Genomic DNA, 20,826 nt, shown 5'->3' on the forward strand with positions numbered 1-20,826 from the left:
GCATAGCCGGAATATGCTAATGCTGAGTTGTTGGTGTGAATGGAAGTGATGGTGTGTGTAGGTAGGGGTGAGAGGGAGATGGGAGAGGAAGAATGGGGGTTGCAAAACGGCACCTGCAGCAATTAAAAAAAAATAAAAGACTCAAAACAGTTTAGACTGAATAATGGGAGTCAAGCCAGAGGGGTGCTGACTAATGCAGACAGTTAAGTACGCCCTTCTGAATTGTGGCGCCCTGGACCAGGCTCCAGCTCGCCCATCACAAAAGCCGACCCTTCCCCACGGAGTGGAAGACACCACACCTGTAAATATTTATTCTTTGTCATGGCAAAGCCCCGCACTGATCAAAGCGATAACCACACACGCGGTCCTCGGGTAAATGAAAAGATCGCACAATAGGTGTGCGCGCTCTCAGCTTATACGTCTTTTGGTTGTTGGAGTCCCTTGTCCAGTTTATTCTCGCATTTTTTTATTCAAGTGCACAGAATTCAAATTATGAAAATCACAGTGAACACAAGTTTTTGGAAAACATCACTTTCCTTTTGTAAAGTATTGTTTGCTACCTCTTGCATTTTGTTTGCTTTTTATACTCGCACAAGTGCCACCATTGCCTACGTAACGTTTGTTCTTCCCACACAGCAACCCTTCACCTCACCCCACACAGCACCCTCTCACCTCACACAGCACCCCACACAGCACCCCCTCACTTCACACAGCACCCCCTTCCCCAGCCCTCCAAACATCGCATAGAATGGAATTCAAGCACCTCTTACTTGCGCGGGTCATGATCTTCCACCGAAAACTGCTTCTCCCAGAAGTAGAGGTTGTCCATGAGGTCGGCCGGCCCTCAGACGCCGCCCCGCGGGACTCCACTTCCTGGCACTGATGTGCGCTGGTCCCTGACGGCCCCAGTTCGGAGCACTCGACGAGGGGGGCGGAGCGCTGACCTTAATACGGCTCGGAGCGGCACAATGGCGGCCCCCGCTCTGAAGCCAGTATGTGCTGAGCACAGGGGGCGGGCAGGGCTCTCGGGCGGGCACACACAGACAAGCCCCAATGACTCCATAAGCCCTAGTCTGACCTTACCACACCAAAGGCTCACCCCAACACCTCTCTACTGCCCATCACGCGTTCCCGCGGCAGGAGGTGTATGCGAGGAGTTTCACTGCTAGGCGTCTGCCGAGAGAGCGCCCACGTTAGCCAGTCCCTGTCAGAGAGCTCGTAGCGGGGCAGCAACAAAAACAAGACCATTCCGCTGAGTTTCCCTGGGCTAAGGCTTCGCAATAGACACCTCCAGCAGCCGCAGACCACAGTTCCTATGAGAGGGGGGCTCTCGAAACAACCTTAAGCCCGCGCTAAACACAGAAGACGGAATGGCGTCATAAAGATAGAGGTGAGACTACAAAAATAAGGCGCTGCGAACAGAGAGAAGAACGGACTGCCAAAGAAAATATGAAACAAGCAGCTGCCATATTTTAAATGTGTACTGAGGCAACGAATAGTGCTTAACACTCTTTCTAATATGTTTTTAATACAAGATACCCTGTCCTCGACCTAAAAAAAAAAATGGCGCCCGCAAAGCTCTGCAAATTTCGGATTCGGGGGTGTGTTTGGCCGTCCCCAAAAGAACAAAACCAACACGCCCCCGAATCCGAAAGAGACGGAGCTTCTTTCGAGGGACGCCTCTCTCTTCCAATGGCTGGCCTCCATTTAGGAAGCCAGCCAATGGAGGAGAGACAGAGGAGAGAGGCGGGTTAAATTGCCCTACTGAAGATCATTAAATCCCCGACTTCCGGCTGGCAAGCCAGCCTTCGGTCCTCGACCTAAAAAAACGATAGAGCACAAGGGTTAAATTACTAGTTGTTTTATTGCACAAAGATACCTGCACTTTTCGTTATCGAACACTAACCTGGAAGTGATATCAAAAGAATGAATGCATAGATAATTGTACCCTACTCTATCCTAAAGGAAGCAGTACTCTGTCAAAACAGATCTCTTTTAGGAAACTCTATTGATAGGCAGCATAGACAGTTACTCATAGTGCTTTGTCAGAATAGGGTCAATGATTGATTTATGTTATCCCTCAAATGGTTTTAGATACTAATATAGCCCAGTTTTTGATGTATATATTTATTTATATTTAGATATTTTTATTAAATTAGTACAATGGATGGTTGGTCTTATTTTTACCTTGATAATGAGCTACCTGTTTTTGAAAATTGTTAAAAGTGGACCCTCCTTGGAGTAAATGTGTATGACAGTATTTTTTTTTAATGTAATGTGCTACTTTTTGTGTGCATCTTTTATGGTTTAAACTAAAAACCGAAATAAAGAATTAATGAAATTAATGTTATGAAGTGGTTATGAAGTTATATGGGCCAACAACTCAGTGATTCTTGGCCACTAGTAAAAAAAATTATAATCTCAACTTTGATAACAATAACAACGTTTGCATTTCATTCACTTTGGCCTTCATATGTAGCACAATACAACTATAAGTAGCAAGGAAGCCAAAAAATAAACTAGACTGCTAATGTAAAGTTTTAGATTTACTAAAGAAACAACTAAAAGATCCATTTATGGTCACCTCAAAACCCTCCAGACCGGTAGCATTTTCTACATTTTCAGATGATGAAACTTTTCGTGCCGGATCCTTAAGGGGTGCAAAGATAAAAGGGGGCCCCAAAATATGTTTTTTCACCAATGCATTTTCCATAGACTAATATATTTAGCGAAGCTTGAAAACAGCTGAATGGATTTACATGAAATTTGGCAGGGTTGAACATTATGGTGCAGAGATTATGCTTTTTGGGTATTGCAGTTAAGTAGGGTCAGTATTTTTTAAGACATAAGGCATTTACACTTAGTGATATTTGTCACCACTGTACTTTTGCTGAATTTCTATTTTTTTTCTTTTTTATTATTTTATATTTAATAATTCTTTAGCCATAAGTAAGACAGATATTACATATATATGTTAAAAGTGTTAACATCACATAATTCCGAATTTGTGACTGACACTACAGTCGAAAAAGAGGCAACAGATAAACCAGGTGTGAGAAGAAAACAATCCAAACTGAAATTTAAGAAACAACAGCATTTTCCCATTTTAAAGGTTTAGAATAAACAAGAAATTGATATCCAAAATAAAGCCATATAGTGCATATTATAAAGTGACAGTGCATCATTACTTTCATTGGAGATCGGTCCAAATCCTATTAAATTTAAGCCAAGAGCGCGACCCTCTGGCTTTGGCCAGAGCAACTTTCATCTTGTACACCTGTCTGAGTAGAACCCAAACCTCATTAACATTTGGACTGACATGGTCAATCCAAACTCTAGCGACACATAATTGAGCACATGCTATAATAATGGTAGCCAACAGGTTCACACAGCTAGCAGCTTTGCTTTTAATCCACCAGAATATTTATTTCTCAGTAAACTGAAAGTTTGGGCCGAGGAGTGGATTGAGAATACTGTAGACCCCACTCCAAAACCTGTTCAGCCTTGGGCAGTCGACAAACATGGGCCTAAGGTCTGCAGTGTAAAGTTGACATTTCGGACAGAATGACTTATCGGAAGATCAAGAGCACACTTAGACATAATCTGAAGTGTATATTACAGTTTATATACTATCACGTGCTATTGTAGCTTGAAATTAACTGATGTTACCACTCGATCTAATAAGCCCATAGACTCCTGTATTTCCTCCGCCACTATTTCAACCCTAAGAACCCAACTTAATTTAGCCGCAATCTATAAGCTATCATCACTGGCGATTGCAAGAAATTTCTTATAAGCTACACCAACAGCACCTCGGCCAGAGCACGTATATATTCCGGACAATATTCCAGATGGGTTCGGCATTACTAATATATTTTTGCTTTATATGAAAAAGTCCCTAATTTGTAAATACTTGAAGAATGTGCTTTGTAGAAGACCAAACTTTGCGGAATTTCAAAAACGTTTGAGAAACTACAGCGGTACATGGCCGTAAACTTATTTAAAAATATATATAAACAAATACATTTCCCTACCTATTAGCAATTTAATAAATTGGTAATAGGTAGGGACCTACTATTTACATATATCTAAGGCCCTATATCTGAACACAACCAAAGAGCAGTAAAAACAATATGGATGCTTTTTCATTCTCTAAAAACTGCCATTACCCAATTATATCTGGCTTTTCATCGCCATGTACCACGGTATACTGCAAAGTTATCATGTATACCGTGGCCCAAAATAGAACTAAGGCCTAGCTGTATCATTGGGTTGCAGTACCCTTGCGTCATGCATGGTGTCGCATTGGGCAATGCAATACTTAAGTCAGATTTACAGAGGAATGCAAGGCCACCACGCATGACCCTGCATTGATTGGTAAATCTGGAGAAACGCAAGGCAGCGCAATTGGTTGTTTTGCGTTAATCTGCACACCATAATCGACATTGCGCTAAATTTCCCATACATCCGTATGCCACGCCACTGTAGCCTCTCCAGTATATGCTATTCCACTCTACGACTCTCCTTTGTACGAGACTTCACTCTACATTATTACACTGTACAAAACACCACTGTACGCACCTCTACTCTACGGCACTCAACTGGACGCCACTCCACTGAACGCCATCCTACTGTATGCCACTCCACTCTATTCCACTGTATGCCACTCAACTGTACACAACTCTACTGTACGTCAATCCAGTGGTCTTCTACTTCACTCTACATCACTTAATTCTATGCTATTGGATTGGACCCCACTCCAATGTACTCCACTCCACTGTATGCTATTACACTCTACCCCACACCACTCCAGTCTACACCGCTCCATTATACACCAATCCACTATTCACTATTACACTGTACATCACTCCACTGTACAGCACTCCAGTCTATGCTATTACACTATACACAACTCCACTCTACGCTAGTCTACTCTACGCTAGTCCACTCTACTCTATTACACTGTATGCAACTCCACTCTACGCCTCTTCAGTGTATGCCACTCCACTGTATGACACTTTGCTTACATAAATCCAGTATACGCTATTCCATTCTATACGCCATTCCACGGTATGCCACTGCACTCCACCCACTTCATTCTGGGCTATTCCATTGGACAACACTCCACACCACTGTACGCCACGCCACTCCACTGTATGATTTTACACTCTACCCCATTTCAGTGTACGCCACTCCAGTCTCCACCACTTTACTGTAGGCGACTGAACTCTGTTCTACTATACTATATTTCAATCTACGCCACTCAGTTGTACACCAACCACTCTACGCTATTCCACAATATGCCACTTCACTATACCCCACTGCACGCTATTCTACTCTACGCTATTCCACTCTAAGCCACTCCATTCTTTTACACTGTACACAACTTCCATCTTTGCCACTCCACTGAATGGTATTCCAATCTACCCCACTCTACAGTATGTTATTACACTATACCCCACCCCACAACTCCACCACTCCAGTCTACACTACTTCACTCTGCGCCACTCCACCGTACGCAACTAAACCATACGCTATTAAACTTTACACCACTCCACTGTATGCTACTACACTATACGTTATTACTTCCTATGCCACTCCACCCCACTCCATTCTCATCATTTAAATAATATAATATAATATAGACATTAATCTTACTTGAGGTTCCAAGTCATAAAGGCTTCTCCAGATCACCTTATAACTTTAAGAAATGTTAGAAAATCGACAAAAGCACATTGCACCTCTAGTAACGCTCAAGTCCACAAAGAGCAAATGCCTATCATCACAAAAGCAGATGTACTGTGAATTATCAACAATCCTAGTCTTAGCAGGGTTCGGGACATAAGAGTACAAATATGCTTAATTTATAAGATCAAACGAATGTTCTTTTTCAAGTACAATTTTTATGGTGTATAAGTTTATCTGAATTAGCCAAAAAAGAAGTAGTTCCTCTAGCAGACGCATGTATTGGTGCTATCGGGCCAGAGTGTGGCTGAAAGATCTGTTGCTCAGATCGTAATGCCCTCACACACCGGTTGGGGTGTCATGCTTCATCATTGGGCGCTCCTCATCCGGCTCGCGCTGCAATGTCTGACGGGCCTGGTGGTTGCTTTAGCGGAGTTCTTTTGTTCTGAGGACGCCGTAAATGATGAGTGCTAGTGGGCAATGTGAGTGGTGAGTTCTAGTGTATAAAAAAGTGACTTAAAATATGCACAGGAGTCCATAAAAAACCTATTTAATCAGATATGAGCCCCAGGGCTAAATAAAAACAGTGGTGCTATTTGTTGGTATCAGGATAGCATTAGTAGAGAGTGGTCAACATGTTTTATGCCGTTTATGCCCAAACGTCGGGCGGGACTTCTTCAGGACCTAGTATGCTGGTGACCTCAGTAGGGAGTAGGTGACATTTTCCACCTCAATTAGAGGAGTTTAGTACTTTATAGGAGGACTGGAGGGCGCCAATAAATTTTCAGGCTGGATGGAGCAGGGCAGGTGAGACTGCAGTGAACGATCTTCTAACCAAGTGTCCCTTACCACGATCGGGACACTCCAGTCCTCCTATGAAGCACTAAACTCCTCTAATTGAAGTGGGAAATGTCACTGGCTCCCTACTGAGGTCACCAGCATACTGAACTAGGTCCTCCTCGAGTTGCGGGGAGACCTCCAGCCCCAACTAGGGGACTCCATTAATCATCAAGATCCTGAAAATGCTGCCCAACGGTTGGGCATAGACGGCACGAAACATGTTGACCACTCTCTACAAATGCTATCCTGGTACCTAAGAACCAAAATATAGCACCAATGTTTTTATTTAGTCCTGGGGCCCATATCTAATTAAAAAGGTTTCTTATGGGCTCCTGTGCCTATTTAAGTCACTTTTTTATACACTAGAACTCACAACTCACATTGCTCACTTGCACTCATCATTTAGGGTGTCCTCAGGTCAAAAGAACTCCACTAAAGGAGCCACCAGGCCCGTCAGACATTGCAGCGCCGGCCTGACGAGGAGCACCCAATGATGAAGCATGACACGCCAACAGGCGTGTGAGAGCATTACGATCTGAACAACAGATCTAGCAGCGACACTTACTCCGGCCCGATAGCACCAATTTGTGCGTCTGCCAAAGGAACTACTTCTTATTTTTGATAATTCTGATGTTAGTCCCAGGAGGAGCGCAGAAGTAGGACCTCATTAAAGATATGCTCGTCCGTCACTCATTTTTAATTAAGGTATACGTTTATCCCAAATGAACTTTGCATAAGTTTTATTGTTTTTTTAAGATTTTTTGTAGCGTACTTTTATGGTTTTTATTAACCGAATAAAGTGATTATGACTGACTGACTGAGTACACAGTTGAATCGCTAAATTACAGGCATGTCTCAAAAAGGCAGTATGTAATTTGAACAGACAATCTATAACCAGCCTGTAAGGACATCAGTCTACCTGTCACTCCACTCACAATTGTCTGGTGTCACCCTTTATTTACTTCTATTCACCTGCCTGACAAACAAAATGCCTCAACAGGTTTAAAAGGAGTGGCCATCTTTTGAAATCTATATCACCCTCCAAAAAAGTGTTAACTTCTCATTAACCTTAATAGGATCACCTTCTTAAATGCCTCACTGTATCCGCATTTTTTAAGTAAGTGGTTGACAGGTATGCAGCAGGCCTCTGTGTTCTTATTTCCCATCAGAATCTGGTAAGCACGGCTGACGTTTGAGAATTTTATGGCCAATAATTAACCTGAGTAAATATTAGGACCTCCCTTCTTTAAAGCAGACACTATCCTGAGACCAACGAATGCCTATAGTGGTGGAAGATTTACACTTGCTTAAAAGGGATTCATCTTTGTTTGCAAGTCTTGTTTATACCCATTGGTAGCTCGTTGAATAAAATGTAAATACTAGATGCGGCATTGAGAGTAACCTGCATAAACTCTGCAATCTCTTGGAAGAGAACGTATTTTTTAATCCTATATAAGGCACAGTGCCGTATTTTTTTCTAAATTAAGACATGATAAACACCTCGCAGTACATAAACATAAGAAGTAAATAGTAGGTGTCCTAAATATGCGAGTGAAACACAACCACGAAATTAAGGGAAAGTTTAACTCGCCCATAACCAGAGCTGCTACGCAATTCGTCACTCACCTTATCTGAAAACTGATGTGACAATACTTTATTGATTTTCAGAGCCATTTTCGGGTTAAAGTTCGGTCCCCGGGTTGCTGCTGGGACGTGGGAGGAGAAAAAACACAACAGCCTATTTCAAAGGTCTTAGGTTGCGGCGCAGCTCACTGAACGTGCTCTGAAAACATTTGTAGTACGAGCTGTCACCTTGAAAACCACCGCGCATGCCCGGTGTTTCAGACACTACTCACCAGGAGGTACGTATTCGGACAGCAAGTTTACTGTAACTACGCGCACGTTTTACATACATGTATGTATGTAGTAGAAAGCGGGCTAGTTAAGCAGTTTCAAGGTGATCTGTTTGAGAGCTCAAACAGTGTTGTAAGGGTGTCTTTCATTCAAAATCAGGCTGTTTTAAAGATATAATTTAGGCAGATATTAGGGTTTATGGAAGGATTACTAGTCATACAGTGTTTGAGTGCTAATCCCCTTACCCCTCCTTGAATAAGTCTGCAACTTTTGAGACACAAGCGTACACAATGAAAACTCTGGAACCCAAATGTAATCTTAAACTTTGGAGCACCAATGGTAAATATCAGACTCTACCACGCGCACCGCCAGCCTACTGTAAAATGACCTGGTCCAGTGAATTTGTTTTAGCCATAATGCCCAGTAACCACAAACCGCCACTGTACCCGGTTCAGTGAATTTGTTTAAACCAAGAAGGAACTTGGGTACTTGACATCTAAACCTGGCCTCCTATTTGGGAAAATGGTACACTCTTGGGCAATCACGTTTTCAACTTTCTTTTTGCAGGTTTATATAGCACAAACTCGACCTGAAATTATTGGAGCGCTTTCTATGAGCAGTAGTTTAATTGCACAAGGTGACGTTGGTGTTTTTTAGGTACGGGGAGATTAATTGATTTGCCCAGAATCACAGGATGTTGAGCAGACACTGAGACTGGATTCGGCACCTCTGGCCATAACACCACTTATTTCTCTGCTCCTATTTTGGCAAGATTGGGAGCATTTAGAATCGAGGTAGAAGTTGCTAGTAAAGTGTGTAGTTGAAAAACATTGACTGTATATTAGCTGGGGTAATGAAGACAAGCTCAGTCTCATGGTATGTTCCATGTGAGCCCTGATCTTATGGCCCTCCACCACCACTGTTGAAACCACTACTACTATGAACAAGGTTTACTCAAGGGCCCCATCTGACCCTTGCCCCTACCACTCCTTCACTAAAGGACTCCTACCGATAAATAAAGCACTAACACTCATCCTCACCTCCTCCATTGACCCAGCCACATTCCTGGACACCTGGAAACGCACTGCCATCAAGCTCCTGTTCAAGAAACCATCAGCTGACCCAGCCACGATCTCCATCCACCTACAGACCCCTTACCGTCCTACCACGCTCAGCCATTGTCTTAGAGAAATTAATCAACCAATGCCTCTCCAACCACCTCAGCAAACACCACATACTTGACGCCACACAGGCCAGATTCAGGCCCAATTACAGTAAAGAAACATCACTTATTGTCACCACAGACGACATCCACATGACAGAGGAGACGTGTAAGCTTTCATTCTCCTGCACCTCTTTGCAGTATTCAACAGTTTCACATCCCTTCCTCATCAGGTGCCTGCACAAGATTTGCATCCAAGGACCCACTCTCAGCTAGATCTGCTCCTTCTTAATCGATAGAACACAAGCTGAAAGCTTAGCACCTAACTTCTCAAAAGCCTGCAAACTGATCTGCAGAGTGCCTGATGGTTCATCGCTCAGCTCCATCCTCTTCAATGCATACACAAACCCTCTAGCCAATGGCATCCCTGCACACAACATCAACATCCTCTCCTACTCCAACAACATGCAACTCACAATCTCCCGCTAGGACAAGACCCCCAACACAAGAAACAAGTTCACCACCTGCATGGCCAAAGTGGCTAACTGGATGAAAGCTAACTGTCTCATTCTCATCACTGGCAAGACAGAAGTAGTGATCTTCAGCAAGCATCACTGTTATACATATTTGTTAAATTTGATCCATTTGTACTTATCCACTGTATTGTTGGTATGAGTATGAGTGAATTCCTGAGTCACAGGATGTGTTGGTATGTGAGAGTATGAACCAGTTGGTATGAATGCGTCTGGTTCCTGGGACGATACAACGCCCGTGAATCTTGTTTGTACAGTTGATGTGACAATCGACAACCAGGCGGAGAACTGCTTTTTCAGCTGGTACGAGGGAACATAGCTGAATAAGGCTTCCTTTTTAAAAATGTCGGAAGTGGGTGCAGCAACAGAGTAGTGACCCTGATGAATCTGCCATAAAGGTTAGTGGGCAGTGAAACATGTCGGTTACAGGTAGTGGTATGCGACATTAAGCTACCAGCCTTTTTATTTCAACTGTGCACACCCCAGTCATTAATAAAAGAAGTTCAAGAGGTGTGTCTGTTGATTTAACTTTTCACTCTGTTTTGTTTGTTTAAGGAGTTACGCTCTAAGCTCCTTGCTATGCACCGTCTCTTTACCTTTTCCTTTCTTTCACTTATTCACTAAATTCTGGAATAGGAATGGTCACCTATGATGAGAAAGGGGCCAAGTTTCTGGTAAACATCTGACCAGATCGCCCCGAGGGTGTTCGCCCGTGAGGTGCCTTCCTCTCCGCCACACATTTTTCTCTTGATTATTTTGGTGTATGTGTGGGTATGTGTATGGTCCTATGTAGGGCTGACACCTTTTTTTTGGTTGCGCCGAGTTGAAAAACATATGGAACCCCCCACAATCAGCAATATTGACAGACTAGATCGTCTGTTTAGGGACAGTAGGGCATTAGAGACAACGAACACCTAAATATAGAAATAATATCAGTTGTTGTCCGTAATTCTACGATCTGAGAATTGAAGCGGACGAGCATCTCATGCCCGCTAGATAATTACTAACTAGAGTCCTGGGTACTGGGAATTCTTTTGGATTGTTATCATTGAGTGGAGGGCTTGTTCCTATTAGTACCCATAATTTTCCCTCTAAGCTCCTCTTGTTATTGAATGTGAGAGTATGAACCAGTTGGTATGAATGCGTCAGAGAGAGTGACGTTGTGGGATGCTGTATACGTTCATATTATAAATAGATGCTAATGAATTATAAATACATTTTGATATGTTTCTAATCTGTTTTTTTTACATGCCTTTGTCCTCTTGGCCAGCTCCCTTGGTGTCTGTATATTAGCGACTTATAGCGCATGTTAAAATATTATGGTAGAGATATATTTTTTGGAGTAGCTTGACTTTTTCCCCCTGATTTTTCTCTGCCCTATCTTTTTCAGGGGCCCCCTCTGATTGAGTAGCCATCTTCAGCAAGAACACCTCGCCATGGGACTCCAACTTGTGGATGTCCAAATTCGTGCCCACACCCAACACGCATGCCAGTAACCTAGAATCATCATCAACAGCAAATTGGACATGACCGTACAAGTCACAGTCATCATTGCATCCTACTTTCATACCCCAAAGATTCTGAGGAAGATCTTCAAATGGCTACCAAGCACTCACGCCGCAGTCACCAGCAAGTTGGACTACAGAAACACCCTTTACGCTCAGATCACCAAGCAACTCAGAAGTCTACAAACTATCCAGAACTTGGCAGCCAGACTTATGCTCTACCTCTCACACAGAACTAACATTACACCACACCTCAGGAAGCTCCACTTGCTCCCAATACACAAACAAGCTAATTTCAAACTCCTCACACATACATTCAAGGCACTACAGCTCTTGGGACCTGTGAGGAAATGGCTCTTTGCAAGTTTACCTTCACTTTGTGCCCCACTTTTTGACTATTTAGTGCTGATGTAATAAATATGAGTGTGCACCGAAGCCAGCTAACCAGACCTCAGTGTCAGTGCTCCGACCCGTAAAAGTGTATGTTTAATTGGCTTATACCCAATTGGCATGAGTTAACTTGCTTATAAGTCCCTCGTATACGGTACCAGTATCTATCTAGGACCTGTAAGTTAAAGTGTTCCTCATAGGCTACAGCACTCATTGTGCCATCCTGAATGTAACAAAGTAAAATACGTCTCCCAGCCTGTCACTGCAAATGGTAAAGTCAAGACCTCCCTTTTTTGCATATATAAGTCACCCCAAAGGTAGGCCTTTAGGGCCTTAAGGCAGGGTGCTGCATATTAAAAATTAGGTCATGTTTTTTTATATGTCCTAACAGTGAAAACCCCAAATTGTTGGTTTTACTGTAGAAAGGCTAGTAGCCCCATTGGCATGTACAGAGTTACATGCTAACAACTCAGCTGTGCTAAGTTCTGAATGGTACTTCTAAAGTTGCTACTTCAAGATATCAAAAGAATCATAACATTAAATCTGATTGAAGCCCAAGTAAATTTGTTTATTTTGAATAAAAGACACCTTTAGAATGTTGCCTCTCTGTTGTCAAGTTTTCCAGTTGCCATTAGCAGATGCTCTCCACCCGACAGCCCTCTGCTCTTCTGGGGAGAGGTGTGAACGGCCATCAGGAAGCGACACAATAGAAGCCTGCCATTGGAAGAGGTGTTACCTCCCCCTGGCAGGAAGGCCCACAGGGTATGAGCCCAAAAGGCGTGCTTGAAGAGAAAGCTACTTTTCTAGGGCAAATGGGGACACCCATGAGAGGGGGTACTCTTTTGTTCTGTTAGACAGGTTGGCGCTGGGGACAGGTTGGCGTCAGAGAAAACAGTTGCCACATCGATTTTCTGTGGGCATGTAACCCTGAGATACCAACACCTCTAGGGTGGGCTAACAAGCTCCACACACCGACAGAAGGGTTCTGCCTTATTGGATGTGGACAGAATATTGCACTCTGGGATAGCTAAAGGCCACACATTGCAGGAAGTCATCATCAGGCGGGATGGGACTGAGCAACCCATTAGCCTGTAGGCACCACATCCCGAGAGAAAGTTGTGGGCATAAAAGTAGCACCCTGGCACCCAGACCTGAGATCACATCTGACTGGAGAGAGGACCAAAGAAGGTCTACTCTGCTGTTCTCTGATCTGGCACAGAGAGGCTGCATCAAAGCCTGCACTGCACCTTGGCTAGCAAAGAGAAGACAACAGTTGAACTTTAAGAGTCAGTTGGCTGAGTTCCTTCTACAGCTCTAGGGCCACAAAAGCTGAAGAAGCAGCCTTGTCCAAGCTGGTAGCCACAATTGCTTGTTCGCCACTGACTGTCAAACTACAGCCCGGGAGACCAACCCAGACACTCAAAAGTTGCACTTGAGTCTGATAGACCAAGGAGAGTCGTAGTAGAGCAGTTTGGATGCCCAAGATGGATATTAGCCTCAGTTAAAAGGAACTGCTGGTTTTGCTGTGACCGGAGACCAGTAGACTAGTGGCAGCTGTTTTTTGGTTAGACTTCATCAGTACTTAGAGAGACATCGACCTATGTGGCCAAAGTCACCCCACTGTGTTTGTGGACCTAGAGGTGACCCCATTAAGACCACTGTCAACGGGATTAACATCTTCCGCTTCTTTAGCCTCCTATATCCTATGAATCAGAACCACTCCATTAATGTCTATGGCGGTTTGTCCATAGACCCAGGAACTGCACTAGAGACTGCTTTGACTGCAAGTTTACTGTCCTGCTAAGCCTTACTGCCCCCCGACTTGATCCCTGCCAGAGTAGGTTTCCCAAAGGGCCAAACACAACTTTACAAAAGTTTTCAAAGTAACCGCTAACCACTGTGGTTGCCAATGTTTGTTTGCATTTTGAGTGAAAAGCAGTGATTTACGATTTGCTTAAACTATCATATCTTCAGAATCCTCTGGTGGATTTTGTTTGATTTGGTGTCTACAAAGTCATAAAAAAAGGATCTATTTTTATAATTTAGGGTTGGATTTCCTATGTGTCGCATTTCTTTATTATTCAATTGTTTTGGTATTTCTAAACGCTTTGCACTTGTTGCTATTTTAAAGCCTGACTGCTCATAGCTAAGCATAACTAAGCATAACTAAGCCTCAGTGCAACCGGAAGCTACCGGAAGTAGCGCTGGAGGAGGGGCAGCATTCTAGTTGTGTGAACACAGCGAACTACATAAATGGGGCCGCGGCGTGGCCCCGCCACGGGCACGAGTATGGCAACCCCGTCTGCGCCCGTCCACACCCGAAAGTTGCCAGGGGCCAGGAACCCTGCACCTTTCACTCAAAAACCAAACATTCGCCACCAATATTCCAGAGAGATGCTTTTGAAACTAGCAAAAGCACAACCAGATATCCTAGAACCTTGTGTGAAAACTTCCCCCGGAGATAAGGAGGGACCTTTCTCATGCCTACATTGTAAATGGGGCTGCCAAGTAATATTCGAACAGCACACTAGGAATGACATCAGCTCGGGTGGCTTTCAGCTGAACTGCATTTATTTGAACGTCAGATCAGTGCCCAAACATTGCCTTCAGATCTGGGACATCGTAGCAGATGTAAAACCTGACCTAGCATTCATCAAAAAAGACTTGGTTGGATGATAACAACTCCCTTGGTATTGCTTCCGCCCTACCGGGAGGCTATAAGCTATTCAAACGGGACACTGTCTTATTTAAAGCTTGTTTTAGCTGCGTTCCTGAATCAATGGCCCAACTGGGTGAACATGAGATTTTGGCTTTCTCAGTGTCATGGGGTGAGCAAAAACTACTCGGAAGGGCAGTTATTTATAACCCTCCTGGATAAGTCAGAATTTAGCTCTAACCTGTAGTCCCAATTGTTCCCTGCCTGCCTAAAACATAAACACTTTCTTGCTATTGGCGAGTTCAATGTTCACTTCGAAAACTCTATGGACCCAGCGGTGAAACACTTAAAAAGTGACATGTAGATACTGCAATTAAAACAATGGAATAAAGGACCAACCCATACGGCTGGACATACATTGGACCTTCTATTTTCTAACATAGAGGCTACCAACATCTCAGAGATCACACCTCTGTCCTGGACTGACCACTCCCTAATCTCCTTTTTCCCTTAACCTGCCAATTATGCTAAACAAGGTAGCCATACAATCAACAACGGTAAAAAGAACTTGGAAGCTTATTACCTCTGAGTTGTTTGCGTCCCATTTTTTAGCATGCGACCCAAGCATTGCGGATACAATGCGCTGGACATGTGCACCCCTAGATTAGGGAATAAATTTAACAGGAAAACACTATCTGAGAAAAGGTACTCATTAGAGTTAAAAATAAAAAAAAGGAGATGTAAATCCCTAGAACACAAGTGGAAACTATCCAAAGAAAACAACAATAGTCTGCTCTACAAAGAGGATTTAAAAATCTACCATAATGCCCTCAAAAGTGCAAAAAAACGTTACTATGCAAAAGGAATTGAAGATTATTGTAACTCCTCCAAAGAATTTTATAAAATAGTGAAGGAACTCTGCAAACCGGCTAGTATGACCCACACTATGACCCCTTCCGCTTATAATTGCAAGTGAATTAACAACTTCTTTACTGACAAAGGGCCCCATTAGTATGTCGGGCAGATCGCCACCCACCGCCACCCATTTCCCCTCACCATATGAAACCCTTTTCCGCCCGGTCAACTCGTTGACCAGGCGGAAAAGCGGCGGACAATCTTTCTGTCCGCCGCGGTCCCCCCCGCTTTTCCGCCTGGTCAACGAGTTGACCGGGCGGAAAAGGGTTTCATATGGTGGCGTTATCTGTCCATATTAGGATGTGGGCGGGAACATGCTTTTCAGTGGCAGGCATGCAGGAATGTCTTGTGATGGCCCTAAGGGACTCCGGGGGGTGGGGGGTGCACATGGGGGGTACCACTTCACTGTACAATGTGGCAGGCACCGCACTGTGCCTGTCACATTGTGCATTGAAGCGCGCAATGTTAAAAATGCGGACTGCGCCCAACAGTGTGACGGGCGCATCCTAATGGCCCCCACGGGACCGCCGCCCTTATGGCGGACTGCCCTCTTTACGTCGGCCGCCGGCCATTCTAATGGGGCCCAAAGTCTCCAAAATATATTCCTCCTTCAATAGCCAATTCACTGTTAACAGATAGGATAGCGAGCCATCAGCTCCACACACCAAAGCACAGGCTTTCCTAGGCAACCTGGCCGCCTTTTCAGAAGAAGTTACAAAAGCTATGACGGAGGTTAAAGCAGGATCTCCACTCGACCCCTGCCCTCACTTTATGTTCTCAAAACTTGTCTCTGTCCTAAGTCCGCATGTCACTCGCATCTTTAATAAATCCCTGGACTCAGCATCATTCCTGGATATATGGAAAGAAACAATCGTATTCCCATCATTAAAAAAAAGCTGGTATAGAAATTAATAACCTTGCCAAGGTGTTGGAGAAACTGGTGAATAAGCAACTGGTAAACCTCTTAGAAACCAATGAAATGCTAGACCCCTCTCAGACGGCTTTTAGAGCTGACAACAATACATAAGCCACTGTACTTGCAGATAACATCAGAACCCTGATAGACCAAGGAAAAGCTGCTGCATTGATCCTTCTGGACCTAACGGCAGCATTCAATACTTTTTCCCATGACCTCCTGCTACACATTTTGTACGAAAAAGGAATATATTCAAAAGCCCTTCAGTGGTTTGCCTCTTTTCTATCTAATAGAGCTCAAAAAATCCAAATAGGCCCCTATTCTTCCAGCTCTCAAAATATTAGATATGGATTCCCACAGGTGGCCTCTTTGAGCCCCACTCTCTTTAACACGTATGTCTCCTCCCTGGCGGAGATCAGTAGGAAATGGGGCTTCAATATCTGCTCCTACGCGGATGATACTCAGCTGCTAATCGCCTTCGAAGAACAGCATGAAAATACCAAACACAATCTAATCAACTGTCTCACAGAAACAGCAACCTGGATGACGGAACACAGCCTGAACCTAAACGCTAAAAAGTCTGAGATCTTGCTTTTTGGAGGAGCACACTTAATCTGGGACAACTCTTGGTGGCTCCAGGTGCTGGAGGCAGCCCCAGAACCCAAGAGAGTGGCAAAAAACTTGGGCATCCTCATCGATAATGCTGTAACAATGCAAGACAAAGTCCGAGCGCTATGTGGAAAGAGATTTGCTTTGATGAAACTATTATAGAGACTCTTTTCATGGATCCCCTTAAACTGTAGAAAGTCCATTACTCAGTCACTACTTTCGAGCAGACTAGATTATGGGAACGCGCTCTATGTGGGCAAGTCTGACTATCTTGTCTCCCAATTACAGATGGTCCAGGTGGTCCACAATGCAGCTGTCAAACTGATCTGCAACAAGAGCAAATACAGCTCGGCATCCAAAAGTCTGAAAGAACTACACTGGCTGCCAGTACGCCAAAAAACTAAGTTCAAGCTCCTGTGCTACGCCGATAGAGCTCTACATAAGAATAGCCCACGAATCCTAAGGGATAAAATTTAATTTTATATGCCGAAACGAAATCTGAGATCCGGCCACCAGGCCATGGCCAGAACTAAATGGATCAAAAAGTATAGAGCTGGAGGGCGGTCTTTTTCCAACTTGGTGGCCTTCCACTGGAATGAGCTACCCTTAGATCTTCGCCTAACGGACAAATACGTATCCTTTAGGAAGAAATTGAAAACATGGCTGTTCCGTAAAACATAAAGCAGAACCAAAACCATGTACTGCCATATTGACTGAAGTCGCAGGCCCTAAATAGGCAGGACATTTTCACTTTTCAAATTAGAATAACGCTTTTCTAGCACCGTGATGTCCATTGGGATGAATATTGTGCTTAAAAATACAAATACAAATAGCCACAGCTACCCAATGTTGAGCTAAGGTTTTTACAAACGAGTCTGACTGGTTACAAGACAGGTTTGTGAATTTATTACATGGTGAGGTCTCACTCAAACACACCATATAATAAGCTGCATTTCCTCAAAGGTCCCACCTACCTGAACAGTTGCATCTCTTTCCATCAACTACCCGAATATCTCTGCCCCGCAGAAATCCTACTCATACACATTCCAGACATACACAGAAACAGATCCAGAGGACAGACTTTTTCTTACATCACTCCTAAAATGTGATCGACCTCCCACTCCACTTCAGAGTTTTCTCCTCTCTTATTGAATTCCACAAGAAGCTGAAGACCTGGCTTTTCAATTAACCAACCTTGCTTAGCCAGGGCTACGCTCACACACCAGCTCGGAGCCAGGATACATATGTGATAGTGTACTTTACAAATGGCATGTAGGAACCCTAAATTGTGATTTGTTTACACAAAACCAAATTGCAATTTGTGTTTGTGAATAAATACTGAAGCAGTATTTTCAAGGGAAATGATTAGGGCGTCCTTACTAAATACTGATTCGGTATGGGTTGTATAGATATTTGCAACCAAAATCTGTCACAAAATATTACTATTTTACAGACTTTGCAAATGTAATGGTATACCATTTGCAAAGGTAAGGGGTCCCCAGCGGACCTCTTCCCTGTTGTGAATGTTGATAAAAAGCATTTGTTAAGATAGGCAGCGGCCCCACAGACCACTGTCTATCGTTAAAAGGTGTTACCTCAACTTTTCATATTTTTTAACGCATCCGGTTTTCCTTTTAAAGAAAACAGGCTGCATTTAGGGGATGATTACGAGTCTGGCGTTCCTGGGATCGATGTACTCGCGATAGTTGTCCACCCACCACCACCCAGCGGTTCGACCGCCATATTACGATGGTGGTGGTTGGACCGCCAGCAGCCCGACAGAAGGCCACTACCAGGATCCTGGATCCCAAAGGGGTAGCAGTGGGAAGGACGCGGTCTTCAGCGGGGGTGCCCATCACAGCACTGCTGTGCAGATTACAACCTGCCTTTCCTCCTAACATTTCATGGCAGTAACCCTGCTATGAAATGCTTGGCAAAAAGGCATGTAAGGGGCCTCTGACAGGGCCCATGGCCGGTTCTCCCCATGGAGGTCTATGTGGGGCACATCATGTGTGCATGTTTGTGCGTGCACTGTGTGGCATGCACGGCATGGTGCATGCCACACAGGGCATCCAACATGGCAGTGGTCCCACAGTGGCTGTATTACTGCTTGCTGGTCTCCTCAGCCAAAGCATGCAGCTGGAGTGGGACCGCAAAAACAACACCGTCCTTATGGCGGTGTTGCCATAATACTGCGGGAAGAAAACGCAGCCTATGCAGTGTTCTCCTACTTGCGGCATTGGCGATCCGGTGGTCTGACCGCTAATGTCGCAATTAGCCTCTTCTAAAAAAGTTGACTATATTTAAAAGCAATCACAGCAGTGGTGGTCTGCTGACCCTAGCAGGCCACCATTGTTGTGATGGTTGGAAGACATAGTGGGTCTCAATTAGTGGTCTACCTCATTAATATTCATGAGGTGGATCAAATTGCTACCCACTAAGATTTGGTATTTAGCAATCTGATCTATTAGTACATAGGTCGTTTTGCAAAAGACCACACTGGTTGTAAAAAATACTGGTCGCAAACTGCAATTAGTTTTTTGTGACGAGTGCTTCATACCTCTGGCCCATAGTTTTAAAAGTATAACATTGTTTTTTTAAATATCATACATAAAAGTATTTTATGAAATGTAGTTGTACAAAATTAACTTTTTAACTATATTAGTTAATATATTATGTAAATGTATTAGTATTATAATAATACTAGCAGCCCGCCGCAGCGTTGCCTGGGGCAGAAGAGGGCTGGGGGCAGCATTTCAGGCTTGCGTGCACTCCTGCCCCGGCCCCCCCCCCCGCCACGACATTGTCTGAGTCCCGGACAATGTGGTGGCGGGCGGGGGCCGGGGCGGGAGTGCACGCAAGCCTGAAATGCTGCCGCCTGAGCCTTACCTCAGCCGCATTTGTTCAGGGCCAACCTCCCGCACCGGCTCCCTCCCGCCCTGACATTTCCAATGTCCCAGAACCTTACCTGAGCCGCCGCTCCTCCCCACGCTCCTCACTTCACCGCCGCTCCTCCTCGTCATGACGCACCTGAGCTGCCGCTCCTCCCCGCGCTAATCACTTCACCGCCGCTCCTTCTCGTCATGGCCGACGCTACTTTCAGGGGACTACTTTTTTTTAAGTTATATTTTTAAATTTACGTTTTTTTTTATTTTTATTTTCTATAGCCTATGTCCCTCTGCACACCCTGAGGATTACAACAATGTATTGGGTGTGTGGATTGGCGCTGTGGTTCCCGAGTTTACCTTGCCAAAAGGTTTGTGTTCTCTCTTTATAATAGTAGTATAGATTAAAATGTTATTTTTTTTGTATAGTTTGTAATATTTAACAAAAAATCTATATAAAAAATTGAATTAGAAATTCTCAAATTAGCAGCAGGTTGGTAAATTTGTGGGATATTAGGAGAAGAAGGGATTTAAATTGTTAATTATTGTTTTTCATTTTTAATACAAAAATGTACGTGAAATAAATTATGACTTGATAATTAAGTGAATTATTTAATTGATTCATTTTGATATACTTATATGTTGATTTTAATTAATCATCATTGCTTCATCAGTTTATTTAATTATAACATTTTGCAAATGATTATATATTAATAATATTTTGTAATTGTAATTGCTTTATTTAATAATTTTCTAATATGAATAATGTTGCATTGTTCTAATTTACATAAATCAATTTTATTTGTAATATAAAGTTGGGTTGTCGGACACAGTTTCAAAACCAAAAACATCATAATAAAGAAATATTGTTTTTAT

The 20,826-nt window shown here is 43.6% G+C and overlaps 1 protein-coding gene across 1 annotated transcript in view; it reads right to left on the minus strand.

Moving 5' to 3' along the window:
• Positions 1 to 8,350, minus strand: part of LOC147708593 (uncharacterized) — a 198,357-nt gene extending 190,007 nt beyond the window's left edge. Inside the window, exon 1 of the mRNA XM_086927264.1 lies at positions 8,152 to 8,350. Coding sequence (XP_086783390.1) covers positions 8,152 to 8,199 — 48 coding nt within the window. The 5' untranslated portion in view covers positions 8,200 to 8,350. The remainder of the gene's footprint in view (positions 1 to 8,151) is intronic.
• Between the last annotated feature and the right edge of the window lie 12,476 nt (positions 8,351 to 20,826).

Source organism: Lissotriton vulgaris, chromosome 6 (assembly GCF_964263255.1).
Source record: "Lissotriton vulgaris chromosome 6, aLisVul1.2, whole genome shotgun sequence".
In the NCBI taxonomy this organism is placed as follows: Eukaryota; Metazoa; Chordata; class Amphibia; order Caudata; family Salamandridae; genus Lissotriton; species Lissotriton vulgaris.